Source organism: Ruditapes philippinarum, unplaced genomic scaffold (assembly GCF_026571515.1).
Source record: "Ruditapes philippinarum isolate M1 unplaced genomic scaffold, ASM2657151v2 ctg2403_1_1_1_1, whole genome shotgun sequence".
NCBI lineage: Eukaryota > Metazoa > Mollusca > Bivalvia > Venerida > Veneridae > Ruditapes > Ruditapes philippinarum.
The window spans coordinates 200,830-222,643 of NW_026856153.1; the positions used below are offsets into that span (position 1 = coordinate 200,830).

General features: G+C 31.5%; 1 protein-coding gene and 1 long non-coding RNA gene across 2 annotated transcripts; both read left to right on the forward strand.

Annotated features, from left to right (window-relative positions):
* Nucleotides 1-617: 617 nt before the first annotated feature.
* Nucleotides 618-2,657, forward strand: LOC132745600 (uncharacterized). Its single transcript, XR_009627868.1, has 3 exons — nucleotides 618-671; nucleotides 1,457-1,540; nucleotides 2,237-2,657. It is a non-coding gene; the product is annotated as an uncharacterized LOC132745600 (long non-coding RNA).
* A 751-nt stretch (nucleotides 2,658-3,408) lies between these two features.
* LOC132745601 (acanthoscurrin-1-like) lies at nucleotides 3,409-6,272 on the forward strand. The gene is made up of 4 exons (XM_060734558.1): nucleotides 3,409-3,624; nucleotides 3,987-4,078; nucleotides 4,835-5,018; nucleotides 6,170-6,272. Coding segments are annotated over exons 2-4 (267 nt in total). The 5' UTR covers nucleotides 3,409-3,624; nucleotides 3,987-3,996; the 3' UTR covers nucleotides 6,171-6,272.
* The last annotated feature ends 15,542 nt before the right edge of the window (nucleotides 6,273-21,814 follow it).

Below are 21,814 nucleotides of genomic sequence, written 5' to 3' on the forward strand. Positions count from 1 at the left end.
CTACACAATATGTACATTAAACATTGGCGGATAACGGGTTATTGTTTTAAGGAAAAGAAAACTTGCCGCCGACAGCCGAATAACTTAATTTACTTAGAATAGAACAATTGAAACCAATAAATTTGCACTAGTTCAATCGAATGCTGTGTTATGTTCATATTTAACACTATATTGAATAGTCTTTACTTTAATGAGAACATGTTTATACGATTGTAATTTGGTAGACATTAGTTACATATATTGAACTAGTCTAACAATAAATGTGAACTACACAAATCACCCTTGTTTAATATACATGTTGTTTACATCGTAAACATTTTATCAGATATAAACAATTCATATTGAATATAATGTTTCTAATAAAGTAGTCGTATATATTATGACAACCTGTCAAAATGTAAAATGTAAAAACATTATAGATAATTAAGACAAGTACACAAAAACCTATAACAATAAGCGCAAGTCATGTCACTGGTCATTGGTACCGTACAAATGTCTGTTTTCCTTCTTGCTTGACAACATAACGACACATGTTAAAATTATGTTTGACCCTTTTTTATATATAGACAGTTTTTCTATTATTTGATAGTTATAAATATGTTGTCATTCTGAACTGCCCTCATTATGTTTTTCCAGTATTTGAGGTAAACGTTCAATTTAGTGATTAACAGGTATTTATTTTTGAAAATTTATCTTTTGTATTGTTTAAATAAGGATCAGAAATATCGTTTTTAGAGTGTTTAGCATCGAAACCATTTATTTAACAAAAGAAGACATTTTTTAAGTTTAATTTTTACAGATACATTTGTGTAGATATAATTTCTAACTTCTGTTCATATTCGACTGTACTGCCATGTTATGCGTGTTATAGTGTCCCGATTTTAAAGTTTTTATATGGGTATTAACCATTGTCAAAATTTGGGTATGTTTGGGACAAATGTTTTACAAAATTAAACGTCACCACAAACAATACTTGATGCGGCATTGCAAGGAACTATTGATATCCAACTATTCAACACTGTTCAAGCGTCGTATAACAAGATGCAGTTTATCGCTATATAAGTTACACACTGGTGCATTATAAAAATTTTCAATGGTTATATGTTTTTAGTTTTCATTTTTTTTTCGGACACAAATGAATTTATTATACATACAATGATACGTTACGTCAATTCCCTTTTTTATCTGAATATATTTGCATGTATAATAAATGACGCTAAAGAAGAAGCCGAAAGGTCGAAAACTACGTCAAATTCAAACTAGTACTATATTATATATACAAATAACAATAATAATGTTATGACAAGGACTTCCTGATTTGTTTTAATATCAAAACCTAAACGTATACATTTTACTACACGGTCTTAGTGACGATTTTTTCTGCTATATATGCTTTTACCTTTTATACATTCATTTTAACACTGAATGTTATTCGATTAAAATGTTTATATTTCAGGAAAAGCAAAGATGAAAACAGCATTAGCATTGTGTCTCACCGTCTTACTGTTATCTGTATGTTCTACGAATGCACAATTTCGATGTAAGTAGATTCGGAATTCTTAACTTCAAACTTATTTATTCTGTTGTATAAGTCACCGGCCCTTGGCACATAAATGTACAATTCAAACATAATGTACAATAGAAACATAATTCGTGTGTACACAATAAATACAAAAGATAAGTATAAATGACATGTATAAGTTGCACAGTTATAAAAACGATGCGTATAATGAGTTTGATATATAAGTAAGTTGCCAACAAAGTGTTGTTAAAGTTTTAATAAGTTTTTTTCTGTCTAGTGCTTGAAAACGAACGAATCTGTCTTATGTTTTCATTAAAATATCATTTCTGCTGCTTAACAATATAATAAACTTGTATAAAAATGGAACAAGAAAATGATTTTTTTGCGTTGTATATGTTTCGTAAGTCTTGCATTACCGGACATTTGAACATCAAATGTATTTTGTCATCGATTTAAGACCTATTGCATAATTTCCAAAGTGTCCTAGACATACTGTCACACGGCTCATATTACTTGATTTCTTTTATTTAAGCTTGATAAATTTTACAAAATATATAACAAAATCAATTTTGGCTAAAACTGAAGCGTAAATGCCTTTAAGGTATTAGGTAAAATATGCTGCTTTATACTCAACCAAATAGGAGCATTAAATCATTAAGCAATTTGTTTGAAAATATTTAGGAAATACATGACAATATAATATTGTTATTATAGACGGATACCCAGGTTACGGTTGGAGAGGGGGTTTTGGACCAAGATGGGGACAAGGTAGAGGACTTGCGTTTCTTGGAGCAGCCTCGCTGTTGAGGTTCGGAAATCCTGTAGGTAGAGCAGTCGGCGGATTGGGTCTGTTGGGTTTGATAGGCTGAGTTTGAAACAAACTATTCGACTTGTATATACATATAACACAGCATGTACACGCAACGTTTGGAAGGATTGTTGCACTAAATGTTAAATAAAACGTATTCTCCGTGAGAATATACAATCGTTATACTTAAGACAATTTTATTTGGAACTGAAACAGGGAACTTGAAATTTATTTGAATTTGATTTCTTAGAAATGTTGTTAACATCTTGGTTGAATTAATTAAAACTGAACTTAACATTTAGACAGTGATCAGTTTTGTGGACATTATATCATTTTATTGCTGTTTTTGTATCTTTTGTAAATGATTAAAAAATTAAAAGATACATCCAATTTGTGTATTTTATTATATAAATCTTGTCGTAAATTTGATGTTATTTTTTCATAAACATCAATTTTGACCACTGTTACATACACTATTATTGATATAGATCAAAGAAATCGTGCGCATTTGCATTGCAATAATATAGATATCTTAACAACTTAATTTGATTTTTATTTGCATTAAAAAAAAATCATGGTATGTATGACTATGTAAAGTTTCATTGGATAATTTGTGAACAGTAGTATCTCTTAAGGCAAAATTTTATTAATATCATGCTTAAAGTATGTCGCAAAAATAAATATAAAAAAATTCTTAACCCCCCCCAAAAAAACTGAAATATTGTTACATCACAAAGCTTGATCAAAAACTATGATAAACAGTTTACTAAAAATGATGAGTTATAAGCTACATATTTAGACGCGTAAGATCGCCTTTTGTTATTTTCTCTATCTCATTTGTATATTAGTCATTGACCGATATAAAACCTGTCAAGGTATCTACTAAAGTAAGTGCTTGCCCTTGCTGACCAGGTTTTTTTTATATGGACGATGGCAAAATTGATAAGCAATGAAAAATATACGTATCATAATAAAGACGCCTGTCATCTGATACATTAGATTTTCTTGTTTTGATATAATATATTATAATAATGTTATATAATCCGTCTTCGTATGTATATTGTCCGGCTATTGTCTTTCTCATAAACACATATACATATATAACATACTTATTGTCATAGATATAACAATTAACTGCCAATTAAACGGACACCACCTATGCAATGATTGGTCAGTTGAAGTAATAAGAACCGGCAAATATATAGAAAAATATCAGCAAAAAATTTCAGTACGTTATTTCTAAATATCTCGTCTTATTTGTTCAACATAGTTGGGGCATATTTGATATCACCAGGTAAGTTTTTTTCCTTAAGTTTATAATTCCTTTCCTTTCATAAGTAACATAGAGTAATTCATATACTCAAAAATATAATTATGAAACGAATATTTGATTCTTATGTAAAACAGTATTCTTATATATAAATTATTTTGATGTTCTATTGCAATTTATATTTTATACATTATTTCATTGAATGCTCAGTTGTTGACCTAGCAAAGTGTACGTAATTTTGTTCATGTACTCTGTAGAAAATTAATAAAATATAGATTGTTTACACATATTTTAAGCGAATTATTAATGGTTATGTTTCTTATAAAGAAATAGTATGTGTTCGTTTCTTGATACGGTAAGAGAAAAGTCTTCAATTTTGATTTCAGTGTTATCAAGATGAAGTCAGCAGCTGTAATTTGTCTTGCCATTCTCTTGTTGTCAGCTGTGACAACGAATGCACAAGTTTTCTTTGGTGGATGTATGTATATCGTATAGTTCTGTTTTTACTCGACGCAGCTTAATTTATTATAAACTGTCTGCGGATGTTTTTAAATGAAAAGTTTCACCATTACCATGATTAAATGTTTAATTCTGCTTAAGCCGGTGCTTTGGGCGTGAGCGCTAACTTGCACTTACCAGTACCGTCCAAGAACAGACTCAATCAAACTGAGCCTGCGACATTTTCAATATTGTCGATTTGGGCGTTCTTTAAGGATTCCGTTTTTATCTATTTATATAACGATTAGCTATTATTTTACTGAAACATTACACTCATTATTTCCAATTCATCCGAGACTGTCAGACAAATATGTCTTGCATTCATTTGTCGATAACATTAAAAATAAGTAATTTTAAAAGAAATGTGAGTTATTATATGTCTATTAGGAGGCTTTACTAAGTTTGAAACATCTCACAGATTTGCCGGAAAATTACCCGAGAAAACGTACAGAGTAAATGATTATAACATTACTTCTACTGTCATGTAATTATAAAAGTATTTTACATGTCTTGCTTGTTTGAGTAAACTCTTAACTCATAAAAAATTTAAATGTTTGAGCAATGTTCACAATAAAAAGGATTTGGTTTGCTCCCGATAACGATAAGTACCCACTTGCATAGTTGCTGTTGTCACAATATTTTCAATGGACAAATTTCATGAACAGGATTTGATTGACTAACACACGTCTATCTATTTTATTTACGGATGTGTAATTATATGTATTTTTTTATTCAGATCCCAGGTATGGGTACCCAGGTTTTGGATATCCAAGATTTGGAAGAGGAGGATTTTTCGGTGGTGGTGGTGGTGGACGCGGATTAGCTGTATTGGGTGGTGCGGCTCTTCTAGCTGGTGGCGGTAGTCCACTCGTTCGAGGTATTGGAGCTGCTGGTCTTCTTGGAGGATTGGGCTTTTTTTGGTAAGAGTAATATGTTACTAGGACAATATTGTTGTAAATAAAAAATTTAAGTAACCTGTTATATGCATTATATTTCAATTGATTGCCCCATACCACGTAGATATACATGTACATGTATATATATACCGGGGTATAAATATATTACAGAAGATAATTATATCCTATTTCCTTTGACAGGAGCAAGTGCTCTGTTTGGTAATATAATTATATAGATTACTTATATGTCAATTTACAGAATGTGTTCATACATTAAACACATGTTATATAAAAGGAATACCAATTTTAACTAATATTAAGTTTTTAAATGATCAGGATTCCGTCCAGCTTTTTTATTATTATATCTTGACTAATTTTTATGTGACTTTGAAGTATATTGCTCTTTAAACCTCGGTTGAAGATCGATATATAACTATTGACAGATTTAGCATGCGGTGTAATGATTAATGTGATCATATAACAGTTATTTATTCTCATCAAATCGCCGTTAAAAGCTAATATAGTATGTCATTACAACTAGGCAAACGAACAAATACAATATATTTTAGTTTCGAATCAGTGTCGGTCTTGGCAGAGAAGACTGTTTGCATTCTGTTTCGCAAACATAAGCAGAAAAGGCATTCTGAAAACGACGTTCAATAAGTCTATATATTATTAGTTATAAAGATCGTTGACAGCTTATATGGCCCTATATAAACGGCTTTTTGTAAATATAACCCGAGCCGTTAGGCGAGGGTTATATTGCAAACAGCCGTTTATATACGGCCATATAACCTGCCAACAATCTTTATAACGAATTTATAATACAGCACGCATCATTTTAAGAGAGAAAAAAGGTAAAAAAAAATCGTGAATCGACAGCAGCCGTGTATATAAAACTATATAAACGTCACGAATATCCAATGAAAAATGACGTTACAAACGTGCGGTATTATAAAACCTATACTCAAAGCATACTCTTTTGATGTTAAAAGTTTATTCTTTGTACTGAATTCTTAAAATACACTTCTACCAGGTTATATGTTTTGATATAAATTTTACATAGCACATACTCCAACTGAAATCTCGACCGGGTCGACAGTGAATAAATTAATATTATTTTTCATTTTTTTACAGTACATGTGTATCTAAATTTTACATTTTATTCATTTCAGATCTGGTTTAACAGATTGCAAGAAAACATTAGCCATTCCTTTCCAGTGCTTTGTTTGAACTGTTACATACATTATTTTGATAAAAGTAAAACATTTAAACTTTGTCTGTATTTCTCTTTTATGACCTATCCTTTCTGTGTTTTCGGTCCATTTCGACTTCGATATGTTTAGGGACTTAACTTAGTGCATATTCATCTTTACTTGCATTTGAATTTTTTTGTCCAATGAAAAGGGCTTTATTTGAAAAATTCTAATTGTCTTTATCGTAGAGATGTTGAGTCCCTTTGGACAGCAAAATTTAGGTAGTCGCTCTACTGTAAAAATCAAATCATCTATTTTTTCTCATAAGCGTTTAACTTTGATATAGATACAGACATTTTAGTAGACTTTCTGACATTCAGAGGTTGCTCATATGATAGTTAATAACAAACACGCATCAAGTTTAGTGGGTTTTTTTAATTTGCAACTTTGAAGATTTTTAATGTTACTGGCTGACTAACTGACTGAATGAATGAATGACTGACTAAAGCAGAGACTATAAGGAAGTGATTTTGATATAACTTGTGTGTGTTAAATCATTTAACGAAAATAAGCGCAACAGGTTTGACTAATATATTGTGACTGATAGTGCACAGTGAAGCTATAACGGTAAAAGTATTTTATACCTATGGATATGCTTACAAAAACATACATTTGCCGAGTTCCGGATAACATAAATTTTCCACTTCTCCCCGCCGTATCTTACCGTGATGATATTATGTATGTACCTCGATGAGATATCATTGATTAATTTGCATGTGTACATATCTTTAGTAGAGTTCTCCATACATTATTGTTAAGTCGGTATCATATACATGTAATACCTTGTGGGATGTAGTTTCAAATTTGAGATTTCCTGATCAGTCTAGACGAACTCTTTTAAAAGGCACCTCTATTTAAATTAATACATGCATTTCTTAGTGTCGATTGATATATATCAGTATAAATACTTTATCATAAAGGTATGTTGAACCTCAATATTCACAAAAACGAATTCGTCACACCAGTGAAAAATTCAGTCGAATTCCTCATACGTGTGTGACAAGTTCGTGCGACTTTGGCACACATTTGTGAATTATTCGTTCAGCACCTTTACCCCCCCCCCCCTACCGCACTGGAAGCAGAAACGAATTCGTCACACGTAAAATAAAAATAAAAAGCGTCATGCTAAGATATTGCCAAACGAACTTTTCACACATTCACAGTTATTATCACCAAGTTAGATCACTGGTAGATTGTTATCCCCAACGATTTAATCGCGAAGGCTTTGGCGTTGTCCGTGTGTGCGATCATCTGTGCGTCCGAGTTTCGTTTCCGTTCCAGCTCTTTAAAATTAATGGCTAGACTTCAATGAAACTTCTTTATCAAGAGGTGATGAGAACATCGTTGAGGTAACCGAGTTCGACCATTAAACCTAGAGTTATTACACCTGATTAGTTAAACAATATACGTTTGAAGTATTTTCGTTTCCGGGCTATTTCTTGAAAAACTATTGGCTAAATTTAAGTGAAATATGACGTTGTACTGTGAAATAACAAACGTGAAAGAACAATGAAAATAACAAGACGTAATAATCATCCATAAAAGCATAAAAGAAACAGAAAATGTGTTCAGTTCAGTGAAAGATCGTTTGTTAATTCACTTGTGAACATAAAAATCAATATTTTCACTCGTGGCAGCAGTAGCCACGAGTGAAAATATTGTTTTTTATAGTCACAAGTGATTTCACTGAACTGAACAAATATCCACTATCTTAAACTATGTTGTCGTTATTTAATGGACGACTTCATTTACATTTACACACATTCACATTTACATACTTCTTAGCAGTTATCGCAATAAAGTCAGAAAAAGCATGCTAAGGATATTTATAAACACTATACACATATAATGTTATGGACAGAATATGTTATGAAAGTACATTGTAAGTATCAAATAATACCACTCATTCGTTATGCAGTATGTATACAGTTATATTCATTTTTGTACTATTTTTCGTCATCGGCTTACTGGATTTCAACAAAATTTAAAGGAACCATCAAAAGGCATTTTTGCTTGAGATTGATCAATTTTGTTGGAGGTTTTGTATTATAAGTAATGATAATAAATTATATTCATCAATATCTGAGGTACATACTACAAAGAAACTTCAGTCGAGTGATAAGAATCATGCGGCGGGGGATATCAATTCAACGAATTTGCTTGTTTTACTTAGTTTGCCAAGACCCGTATACATAACGGCAGGGCATGTTAAGCAGAGAAAACATGCAACATTTTGATTAGTGAATCACAGCGGGTAAAATGAAGTTTTCAGCATTGTTTATTTGTTACTCATACACCATATGTTTCCAATGTGTATGTTATTAGGGCCATATAGACTGAGGGATATGTCATAAATGGTCATAAACATGAAATTCTGTTACATTCACTATCTGGATAAATATTTTATGCTCATTAATGAATGGATCTCTCTCATATTTGGACACAATAATCCCTGTAACAAGACAGTCAATTACGCATATTAAAGGTCAGGTGATAAAAAAATATATCCTCGTAATTACTGTTTACTTGATGGATTTCTTTCAAACTTGTACTCACAGACGTTTAATTCTTCCGACTTTTGTGTTAACTTGACCGTTTGCTGGCCTGGAATCTTTAAGATATGAAAACTTTAAAGTACATGTATGTCATATCTTTATCCTCTTCCGATTAAACTGAGAAGGGATATTGTCGAACCTTTAAACATAGAGTTATGGCCCCTGAATAAATATGGTTCTGTATACAGAGCATTATTCATTTTTGCGCCGCTTCTCGGCAAGTGCTGACTGGATTTCAAGGAAACGTTATGGGAACTGCGGTTGCTGTTGTTAATAATAACCAGCATTTGGCGGTTGATAGAAACTATACGATTTTGCTTGGACGCATTTCTTTAATTGGACGGAGGGCGATTTGGGGAATTAAATTTTATATGCCCTTCTTTTGGGGATATAAATGGGTTATTCTGTACAAATATTACAGAAATGCTATGAGCTCCAAACAACAAGGTTTCGTTGTTTTGAGCTCATAGCATTGAAGTTTCGTCTTTAACATCGTGGTATCATTGCTTCAGTAATTCATTATTGTTGTTTCTAGCTATCGTTCTTTCTTATCTAGAATAATAAATGTACTTCGTTAATGCGCATCCTGATCAAGACGAGATCTCTCTCGTGTACTCGAGTACACATTTTCAGGTACTCCTGAACACTCAATATGAATATCAAATTTTATCTGTACCCGTGTATCCCCCAGTATATTAAAGTACTCGGTAGTTATCAGTAAATCCGAGAACATAAGAATAAATATCATAAATGTATATGATAAGGCTATTATTATTATAATTATTATTATCATTATTATTATTATTCCTAATATTATTATTATTATTACAAAATATTATTATTATTATTATTATAATAAAAAAAGTGTTATATTCCAGTAAGTTGGACATTTGACCTATTGAAATCAATGTCAACTGTTTCTATAGTGTATTTCAATTGACCTAACGGGACGAAGTTAACCCTTGACCTATGTTATAAAGAAATGTTTATTGGTATGAATGCACAAGTTTTTTTTTCATATTTGTCAACTTTATCATGTCTTATACAGATCTATGCAATACCTTTGCATTTATATAACAGTTTGAATAAGTCGAACTGAAACGTTCATCGATCATTTAGAAAAAAAAATAATAAAAAAATAAATAAAATATATATATGAATGGGAGGGGAAATACTTGCCGTTAACGACAAATTTACAATTTAGACATTACAAAGCATGCAAAAATACACGACATGTAAGAATACGCATGAAGGAACACATCATGACAGTGTGTTAAATGTCTCCACGCAGGACATTTGATATGACAGGGTTAGAAATATTATTACAAGATTATGATGTACATTGAAAATCTGTTTTGCAAAATTTCATATCAACTGATCACTTCCATATTTCAAGAATTATCATTTTTACTGTGTAAAATGACCTGAAATTGAAAAATGTTTAAACATTTGTAACTAAAACCGTGCTTAGACTCACATCTCATTGTCATGCTTTTTGTATATTTGTCTGTTTTAAGTGTCCTAGTTAATCTTTGTTAGAATTTTTAAGAGAATAATTGCTGTAAGATTTTGTTTAATTTCTGGAGGATTATTCCTACAACAGTGTTGAAAAAGTTTTTCTTGTAAAGTTGTGTGTTTCATATGTGACTGTGGATGATTCTGTTTGTCATCATATGTTGTCTATATTGTTATAATATTGTTTATTAGAGTACATGTATACATAGTCACAAATATGTTCCGTTATGTTTTGCTATATTTTATAAAGAATATCTTAAGGCGTTTACAATATTGTAATATTGTTAAAGTGTCTTAACCTATATATCCGCTGCAAAACATATTGTTTGAATGTAAAAAAAAGAGAATTTTTCATGTACATAAAGTTAGTTCCCTATTCCTTATTCGTTTTCGAATAAGTATGGTCCACACAGTACAATCCAATGGGCAGACATAAGTTCCAACGTCGACAGCTGTACCAGTATATACATGTCGGTGCAGGAAACACAATTGACGGACGGCAAGTATTCATCTATTTTAAAATATCCCAACTGTGTTCAGTAAATCAATGTTATGGATTCATAGTCAACATCCAAAGGAGCATAATTACAAATTTCTGGCCCTGTGCAAGCTTTACTTCACGTGAATTGTGTCTGAAAATAACCACACTAACGGATGAGATGCGGCATTTTCATTTTTAGGTCACAAATTCTTATATTTTCTCATGATAATAAATACTTTTATCATACGATTCGTAAACGTCAACATTTCGTCATTAAATATTCCAAACCATACCTTAAGAAAAGCTTTTCTGTTCAAGCCGTTCAAGGAAACAATTTTCAGCGCTTTTGTGCGACAGTAACTAGGAAAGAGTAAAACTTTTTTGTTCATTTTGAATATTGATTTATTCATGATACTTTCTTATAGACGTCAGGCTTACGAAATCAATCTACTCTTCAATAATTTCTAAATTTTCCACCATAATAAATGATTTATTTTACAGGATGTAAATTAATTCAAAGTATGAGTATTAGTTAGTTAGTTAGTAAGTTAGTTAGTTAGTTAGTTAGTTAGTAAGTTAGTAAGTTAGTTAGTTAGTTAGTTAGTTAGTAAGTTAGTTAGTTAGTTAGTTAGTTAGCTAAATTAGTTAGTTAGTTAATTAGTTAGTTAAGTTAGTTAGTTAGTAAGTTAGTTAGTTAGTTAGTTAAGTTAGTAAGTGTGTTCCTGAGTTCTCTTGACCGGCTATTATATGTTGTATCTTAGTTGAGAGACCTATATCTCTGTAAGAAATAGATGAAAACTTACCGTCCGTCAATTGTGTTTCATGTATATACTGGTATAGGTGTCGACGTTGGAACTGCTGTCTGCCCATTTGATTGTACGGTGTGTTGTCTGATAAGAAAAACTGATTCCTTATTCCTTTTTCGAATAAGGAATAGGAAACTAGAGATTTTTTTCCATTCTTTTGTATGTGGTCTGATAAGTAGGAACTGATTCCTTATTCCTTTTTCGAATAAAGAATAGGAAACTAGAAATTTTTTCCATTTTTGTAAGAAATAAATATGGTTGTGAACTGCCTTAACCTTTTACCCCTTGAGCATATTGCGAAAAATGGCCGTTTTCATTGAAAAGCCTCCTATAACAAGTTAAAACTGCTATGAAACTATGGACAATGCTTCAATACTAATGAAACTTGGCACAAATGTTGACTACACCATAGCCTCTGTAACAGCATGCTCAATGGCAAATTTCCTGTTACCATGGCAACAGGGGGACGTCTCAAAGTTGCCAAAAATCACTTTTTTTCATTTTTTTTTTCATCAAAACTGATTTCAAAGTGCTGCATCTTCTCAGTGAATTGACATAGAGTAAAAGCCTTTTCAGCGTAGGTTACTTGTTACCCTAAGATCAATCTGAGGCCATTTTAAGCCTGTTACATGTCCAAAATTTTCTTGGCGATGAGAGGGACTCCGCCCCCCTTGAACCCCCCAAAACACAAGCGGGCACATCCCTTCTGGCAACCCCCTGATGTAATATTTGAATGGGGGACAGCGCCGAAAAAGTGGTCACTTTTTTAACAACATTTCTCAAACGTTTTAGGCCTCAAAAAAGGGGGAGGGGAAGCCGTCGCAACAAGCTTATATAAGGGAAAAGGTTAAAACGGAATTGCGCATCCATGAGATAATTGCTAACCTTAAGATAGCAGAATATTTTGTTCAGGAACAAATTATTTTCTTTACGTACAATATTGACGTGTGTTAATAATTGAGACATCCTATGTTACAACACTGTTTTTAAAATCAACTTTAATATAATGGAACCAATATAATGTACTGTTAATAAATCTTATAAAAAATATTTCGTAAGATATATCTTTAGGATAGAAAAAAAACGACACAAACAAAATTTAATGATTTGCACCTTCAATATTTGTTTTATTTTTAATTAAAAAAAGACAAGACTGTTTCATGATTAGATAATAATTTAAAATTTTAAGAAGAATATCTGGGAAATAGTGTTTAATCTATTATATTTTTATAAACAATTAAACTTTAAATTGTGACTTAACTGGCTAAATATACGAGTATAGTCTCTTATAATTCTTATCAGAATGACCATACAGGCAATTTTATGATTTTATGTTTTAAAATTTGTAATTGAAATATTGTAAATGTTATGTATGGATGAGACTTTAATAAAGATTATTTATATAGTATACCAGTAAATGGACCAGTGTAGACAAAGTGTAGATAATAGCTTTCACACCTTAAAGGTCTGCTTAATCCAAAATTTCACCCAGTTGATTTGTAATCATAGTTGGCTTAAATTTATGTTGGTACATCATGATTATGTACAATTACATTCAATCTGTGTAATCGACAGCAGTGTATGAAAATTGAACTTTAAATGTCAACAACGTGAAAAAAATCTTGGAAATGTATGATACTACCAAATCCTCAATACAATGTAAGTTTCATTCTTTATTTTATATGAGTTTACAGTAATGTTAAATATGAACAAAACTTTAATTTTCTAATGCAACTTTTGCAATAGAATATTAAGACTCTTAAATTGTTAATATTTTACTGATATTAAAAGACTTTGCATACTTAAATGCCCTGTTATAGTTATTGTTACTGTTCTGTTAACTGTTACAGTTATTTTACTGATACCGTTCTGTTATTGTTACTGTTCTGTTAGCTGTTATAATTATTTTACTGATACCGTTATGTTATTGTTACTGTTCTGTTAACTGTTACAGTTATTTTACTGATACCGTTCTGTTAATGTTTACTGTTCTGTTAGCTGTTTATAATTATTTTACTGATACCGTTTATGTTATTGTTACTGTTCTGTTAGCTGTTATAATTATTTTACTGATACCGTTCTGTTATTGTTACTGTTCTGTTAGCTGTTATAATTATTTTTACTGATACCGTTATGTTATTGTTACTGTTCTGTTAACTGTTACAGTTATTTTACTGATACCGTTCTGTTATTGTTACTGTTCTGTTAGCTGTTACAGTTATTTTACTGACACCGTTATGCTATTGTTACTGTTCTGTTAGCTGTTACAGTTATTTTACTGACACCGTTATGTTATTGTTACTGTTCTGTTAGCTGTTACAGTTATTTTACTGACACCGTTATGTTATTGTTACTGTTCTGTTAGCTGTTACAGTTATTTTACTGATACCGTTCTGTTATTGTTACTGTTCTGTTAACTGTTACAGTTATTTTACTGATACCGTTCTGTTATTGTTACTGTTCTGTTAACTGTTACAGTTATTTTACTTGATACCGTTATGTTATTGTTACTGTTCTGTTAACTGTTACAGTTATTTTACTGATACCGTTCTGTTATTGTTACTGTTCTTGTTAGCTGTTATAATTATTTTACTGATACCGTTCTGTTATTGTTACTGTTCTGTTAACTGTTACAGTTATTTTACTGATACCGTTCTGTTATTGTTACTGTTCTGTTAGCTGTTATAATTATTTTACTGATACCGTTATGTTATTGTTACTGTTCTGTTAACTGTTACAGTTATTTTACTGATACCGTTCTGTTAATGTTACTGTTCTGTTAGCTGTTATAATTATTTTACTGATACCGTTCTGTTATTGTTACTGTTCTGTTAACTGTTACAGTTATTTTACTGATACCGTTATGTTATTGTTACTGTTCTGTTAGCTGTTATAATTTATTTTACTGATACCTTCTGTTATTGTTACTGTTCTGTTAACTGTTACAGTTATTTTTACTGATACCCGTTTCTGTTTATTGTTACTGTTCTGTTAGCTGTTATAATTATTTTACTGATACGTTATGTTATTGTTACTGTTCTGTTAAACTGTTAAAGTTATTTTACTGATACCGTTCTGTTAATGTTACTGTTCTGTTAGCTGTTATAATTATTTTACTTGATACCGTTATGTTATTGTTACTGTTTCTGTTAGCTGTTACAGTTATTTTACTGATACCGTTCTGTTAATGTTACTGTTCTGTTAGCTGTTATAATTATTTTTACTGATACCGTTATGTTATTGTTACTGTTTCTGTTAGCTGTTATAATTATTTTACTGATACCGTTCTGTTATTGTTACTGTTCTGTTAACTGTTACAGTTATTTTACTGATACCGTTATGTTATTGTTACTGTTCTGTTAACTGTTATAGTTATTTTACTGATACCGTTATGTTATTGTTACTGTTCTGTTAGCTGTTATAATTATTTTACTGATACCGTTCTGTTATTGTTACTGTTCTGTTAACTGTTACAGTTATTTTACTGATACCGTTCTGTTATTGTTACTGTTCTGTTAACTGTTACAGTTATTTTACTGATACCGTTATGTTATTGTTACTGTTCTGTTAGCTGTTACAGTTATTTTACTGATACCGTTATGTTATTGTTACTGTTCTGTTAGCTGTTACAGTTATTTTACTGATACCGTTATGTTATTGTTACTGTTCTGTTAGCTGTTATAGTTTCTGATACTGTTACTGTTCTGTTATTGTTATTTAATGTTACTGTTTCGTTACTGTTCCTACTTTGTTATAGTTATTGACTGTTACTGCTTTGTTAAAGTTACTGTTTTGTTATAGTTATTTTCTGTTACTGTTCTGTTCATTACTGTTACTGTTCTTTTACTGTTCCTGTTCTGTTTTTGCTATTTACTGTTAATTTTCTGTTACAGTTCCTGATATGTTATAGTTATTTACTGTTCCTGTTCTGTTAAAGTTATTTAATGTTACTGTTCTGTTATTTTTTTACTGTTACTTTTCTGTTACTGTTCATGTTCTATTCAAGTTACTGTTCTGTTACTGTTCTTGTTCTGTTATAGTTACTCACTGTTACTGTTCCTGTTTTGCTATAGTTATTTACTGTTACTGTTCTGTTATAGTTATTTACTGTTTACTGTTACTGTTCTGTTAAAATATTACTGTTCTGTTACTGTTCTTGTTCTCTTAAAGTTATACACTGTTACTGTTCCTGCTTTGTTATAGTTATTAACTGTTACTGTTATGTTATAGTTCCTATTCTGTTACTGTTTTGTTATAGTTATTTACTGTTACAGTTCTGTTACAGTTTTTGTTTTGTTACTGTTCTGTTATAGTTATTTACTGGTATTGTTATGTTTTAGTTATTCACTGTTACTATTCTGTTATAGTTACTCACTGTTACTGTTCCTGTTTTGCTATAGTTATTTACTGTTACTGTTCTGTTATAGTTATTTACTGTTTACTGTTACTGTTCTGTTAAAGTTACTGTTCTGTAACTGTTCTTGTTCTCTTAAAGTTATACACTGTTACTGTTCCTGTTTTGTTATAGTTATTTACTGTTACTGTTATGTTATAGTTCCTATTCTGTTACTGTTTTGTTTTAGTTATTTACTGTTACAGTTCTGTTACAGTTTTGTTCTGTTACTGTTCCTGTTCTGTTATAGTTATTTACTGTTACTGTTATGTTTTAGTTATTCACTGTTACTGTTCTGTTTAAGTTTTTTTTTATAGTTATTTACTGTCACTGTTTTGTTATAGTTATTCACTGTTTCTGTTCCTGTTCTGTTATAGTTATTCACTGTTCCTGTTCTGTTAGAGTTATTCACTGTTCATGTTCTGTTAGAGTTATTCACTGTTACTGTTCCTATAAAGTTATTCACTGTCACTGTTCTGTAACAGTTCCTATTCTGTTACTGTTACTGTTTCGTTATAGTTATTTACTGTTACAGTTTTTGTTCTGTTGCTGTTCCTGTTCTGTTATAGTTATTTACTGTAACTGTTCTGTTTTAGTTATTTACTGTTCTGTTAAGTTCCTGTTTTGTTACTGTTCCTTTTCCTGGTTTGTTATAGTTATTTACTGTTACTGTTCTGTTACCGTTCCTATTCTGTATAGTTATTTAATGTAACTGTTCTGTTATAGTTCCTGTTTTTATAGTGATTTACTGTTACTGTTCTGTTATAGTTATTCTCTGTTATTGTTCTGTTACTGTTCATGTTCTGTTATAGTTATTCACTGTTCCTGTTCTGTTATAGTTATTCACTGTTCATGTTCTGTTATAGTTATTCACTGTTACTGTTATGGTAAAGTTATTCACTGTTACTGATCTGTTACAGTTCCTATTCTGTTACTGTTTCGTCATAGTTATTTACTGTTACAGTTTCTGTTCTGTTGCTGTTCCTGTTCTGTTATAGTTATTTACTATTTCTGTTCTGTTTTGGTTATTTTCTGTTCTGTTACAGTTCCTGTTTTGTAACTGTTCCTTTTCCTGGTTTGTTATAGTTATTTACTGTTCTGTTGCTGTTCCTATTCTGTTATTGTTATTAACTGTTACTGTTCTGTTTTATTTATTTACTGTAACTGTTCTGTTATAGTTCCTGTTTCGTTATATTTGTTATAGTTATTCACTGTTGCTTTTCTTTTACAGTTCCTGTTCTGCTATAGTTATTTACAGTTTCTGTTATGTTACAGTTCTTGTTCTGTTATAGTTATTTACAGTTTCTGTTCTGTTACAATTCCTGTTCTGTTATAGTTATTTACAGTTTCTGTTCTTTTACAGTCCCTGTTCTGTTATATTTATTTACAGTTTCTGTTCTGTTACAATTCCTGTTCTGTTATAGTTATTTACAGTTTCTGTTCTGTTACAGTTCCTGTTCTGTTATAGTAATTTACAGTTTCTGTTCTGTTACAGTTCCTGTTCTGTTATAGTTATTTACTGTTCCTGTTCTGTTACAGTTCATGTTCTTCTGTTATAGTAATTTACTGTTACTGTTCTGTTACAGTTAAAGTTACTTTACTAAAAGTGTTTCTTTGGTGTTTCTATTTCTTACTTTTACTGGTATTGGTTTTCTACTTTAATTATTTGTTTCAGCATCAATGATTTATAACTGCTAATTTTATCTTAAAGAACTTTTAAATTTTTTAAAAGATAAGTTACTGGTTAATATTTGTTTAATATTTTTGAAAAACTTCCTGTATTGTTTCAGTTTAATTACTATTATGTTACTTACTAACACTTGTTAACGTGTACTTTTAATTATTGCAGGAATCACGTGACAGCGATATTTGATCAACCATTAACGGAAGAACACTGAGGATTCACTAGATTTGCAACATTGGTGCTGACTATTTTGTACTGAAGAGATTAAAGAACGGAGCCCTTGAATATTTGGCTGTTCAACAAATCTTTGAAGTTTTGCTGGATCACCAGGGTTGAGAATACATTATAACTTGCATTCAGGGGTATTACACTTCGTATATGTTAAGAATGATACTCAGAAAAAGTCACATGTTTACAAAGATCACATAAGTTAGGACCAAGTTGCCGATGTCGTCCTTAATGTCGTCTGGAGAGGAATTCGCCACATAATCGGCATACTTTTATTTTCTAAAATTTGACTGTAAAAAGTTAGTTATCTTAAAATGTAGTGTAAAAAAATCTTTTATCAGGACAGTGTTACATAAATGAGTAACAAAAATTAAAAAAAAAATATTGACCTCACACCTTTTAGAGGAAGTATAACAAATAACATATAACTGTGTATGCAGTATCTTGATTTTTTGACATCATAATGTGTTTTTTCTGTAAATAGTGCGTTTTAAGTCATTTTTCGTACACAGGAAAAATAATACAGGTTGAAAATATGTTTTTAAGATAGATTTTTCAATAAACTAACTTCCAGTCGTCTAAACACTTTAAGTTTAATCGACAACATTTCTCAATTTCTGTAACATTTTAACGCCGGATGTACGCAGTATCCAGAATCAAAGTCGCATTCAACGCAAAATGCTGACGAGAAAGGGAAGACAATGGAATACAAAAACTAGAAGTAATGGCATCTTCTTTGCAAAAGAAATTAAATTCAAATCTATTCTGATTGCTTTACAGGACTCGGTTTTGTTCAAAATACCGGTTAATAAAGTGTTCGCGGTATCAGAATTTTGGGGATGCGCGCGCATCGAATGACCCCCTTTAAAAAAGTACTAATTGACGATTTTTTAGCGTTCTAGCAGGGGAACAGGGGCAGGGTTAGGTGGGGGTCCAAACACTAATACTGCCATCTGTGGATAAAGGTTCGTCTTGCACCGCAGATACGATCAGGGCACAACAGATACAATCAGACGATAAAACAATTTATTGATGTACCCGAACTTTTAATATTGTAATGTGAACCACTGAACTGACCAAAGAGTACAGGGATGATATCAAAGTTTAGTCATTAAAGATAAGATTAAACTTTTTTATTTCACATGAATAAAACCTTTCTTATTTTATCGATCATTATAACTGTATATCAATACGCATGCTCAGCTAGAGAGCTATATTTACAACGCTATATAAGGAGCTACGTGACCAGGCTGCGTCCTTTTCGTTCTGGGACTCTATGACAAAAGGAAACGGCTGATCATATTTTAAAACTTTTTGTAAAAAAAATAATAACAAATTAGCTTTTTGATTTCCTTCCCTCAGCAAACCTTTTTTTCTGCTGTACCTTGTTTTATATTTCAGGAGGCAACAACAATCACCCTACACGTCGTCATGACTGGAACAAACAATATTCATGACGGAGACAAATGTTATATGCTGGGCGACGGGGTACTTCAATTACAGACGATTGCTAATCAAAAAGGTAGTGGTCAATTGCTTGTTTGCAACCGATGTCGGTGCTCTTGCAACACTATGATATGATCCAAAGGACACCAAACATGTCTGTGTGAAATATCAGACATACATAACACGCGTGACTGTTGTCGGTGCATATTAATTGTGTTAGCAACATTTCATATTCGACTACTCCTCTCAGCTGAAATTTAAAATAACGTTTTTTCTATTTGCGACCGTTGTCGGAGCAAATATGGTGTGTATATAAAGTTCTCAAATTTTATATACCCAGTCATGATGTAAGTTATGCGCAACAAGGAATAAAAAAGTCATTACAAAAAATGATGTATTTCTTCTTGTATAAGACTGATTTGCGATTTGCAATGGCCTCTCAGGTTCAAACAAGCAAATATCTTCAAGAATTCTCTTATTATACATTCATCGGAAACTATTAAATTTATGTTCCATATTATATGTATAATTTATAATTACATTGTTTGAGATATGTATTTTCAACTGTTTGCACACTCAGTTTGAATGGAATGCTGTAGGGCGTTCTCCTACGGAATGCCGTTAGGGCCATCGCCTATAAATGTGTTGATCTAAAACGCGATAGTCGATAGTACGATGGTGAAAACGCGAAATCACGAAACTACAATGGTGAAAACGCGAAAGCACGATGATGAAAACGCGATAGTACGATGATGAAATCGCGACAGTACGATACTACGATGATGAAAACGCGATAAACTATCGTGTTTTCACCATCGTACTGTCGCGTTTTCACCATCGTAGTTTCGTGATTTCGCGTTTTCATTATCGTACTGTCGAGTATCGAGTTTCAGACCAAACCATTCATAGGCGATGGCCCAACGGCATTCCGGAATGCCGTAAAGGCCATCGCCTATGAATGTGTTAATCTGAAACGCGATAGTCGATAGTACGATGGTGAAAACACGAAATCACGAAACTACGATGGTGAAAACGCGAAAGTACGATGATGAAAACGCGATAGTACGATGATGAAATCACGACAGTACGATGGTGAAAATGCGATAGTACGATGATGAAAACACGACAGTACGATGATGAAAACGCGATGGTACGATGGTGAAAACGCGATAGTACGATGGTGAAAACGCGATAGTACGATGATGAAAACACGACAGTACGATGATGAAAACGCGAAATCACGAAACTACGATGGTGAAAACGCGACAGTACGATGGTGAAAACAAGATAGTTTATCGCGCTTTCATCATCGTAGTATCGTACTGTCGCGTTTTCATCATCGTACTTTCGCGTTTTCATCATCGTGCTTTCGCATTTTCACCATCGTAGTTTCGTGATTTTGCGTTTTCATCATCGTACTATCGACTATCGCGTTTCAGATCAACACATTCATAGGCAATGGCCCTAACGGCATTCCGTATTCTCCTGGTTCTTTTGTGTGCTCAGGATATTTTTAAAAAAATATTTTCTATGACACCCAAAGCTAATTCAAATTCATTTGACTAGATAGACACTTGATACGAACAAATTAAAAAAAAAAAAAAAAAAAAACCCTTCAATTACATGTTAACGTATCAATTCACGATTATCATAGGCCAGATATTTGTATATTTGCAAAAAATACAAACATCAAAAATTAAATAAATGTGCCAACTTAAGGCAACAAAGTCTATTCTTATGAATTTTTTCTGTCAAATATTGGCCCATTCAATCAAAATACTGAAATGTATTCATAACGACGCCTTTACTTAAAGTGAAAAGCATTTCATCTATGAATTTTTATCATTAAAATTTGTTTTAACGTAAAGATAGGCGTTAAGACCTTTACGTTTAAATCCACTTTAAAGGAAAATGAATATAAATTTAAATTTTGGAACTTATTTTCAGGTACACACTTAAGATTCTTAAATGTAATCAAAACTTTCAGTATATTTAAGACGTTAAGTGACTTATTCTTTAGGGATGCGATAGGTAGTTACTGTAGTAAAGCGGCAAAATGTAATTTGAAGATATATGCAATTGTTGATCTTTGAGCAATTTATTTGAAAGATTTATCAATATCAAATCATGTTAGAATTTATATAACTTCTTTTTCAACATGTGACAAGCGTAAGGTAAAGTTTGTTGTAATTATGTTCATTTCTTGTGATTATTTCATTGATATTTTTTTATCAGTGCTATAAATTACTAAAGACTTTTCTGGATGGAAAAACTGAAAGTGTTGCAGGCCTGGTTTGATTGATCATTTTGATGGACCGTAATTTAAAGAGAAAGCTACACCCCTTGCACCGGCTTAGGCAGAATGCAACATTTTATATGAAGTTGAGAAACATCCACGGATGTGTTCGTGCGGCGGTAATCACCGAAACTTCAATGTGACACATGAGTGCCATTCC

Excerpts from the sequence above, each read along its gene's own strand:
- LOC132745601 (XM_060734558.1), top strand. The coding sequence starts at position 3,997 with ATGAAGTCAGCAGCTGTAATTTGTCTTGCCATTCTCTTGTTGTCAGCT. Across the intron at positions 4,079-4,834 it reads ACAAGTTTTCTTTGGTGGAT|ATCCCAGGTATGGGTACCCA; the intron begins GTATGTATATCG and ends TTTTTTATTCAG.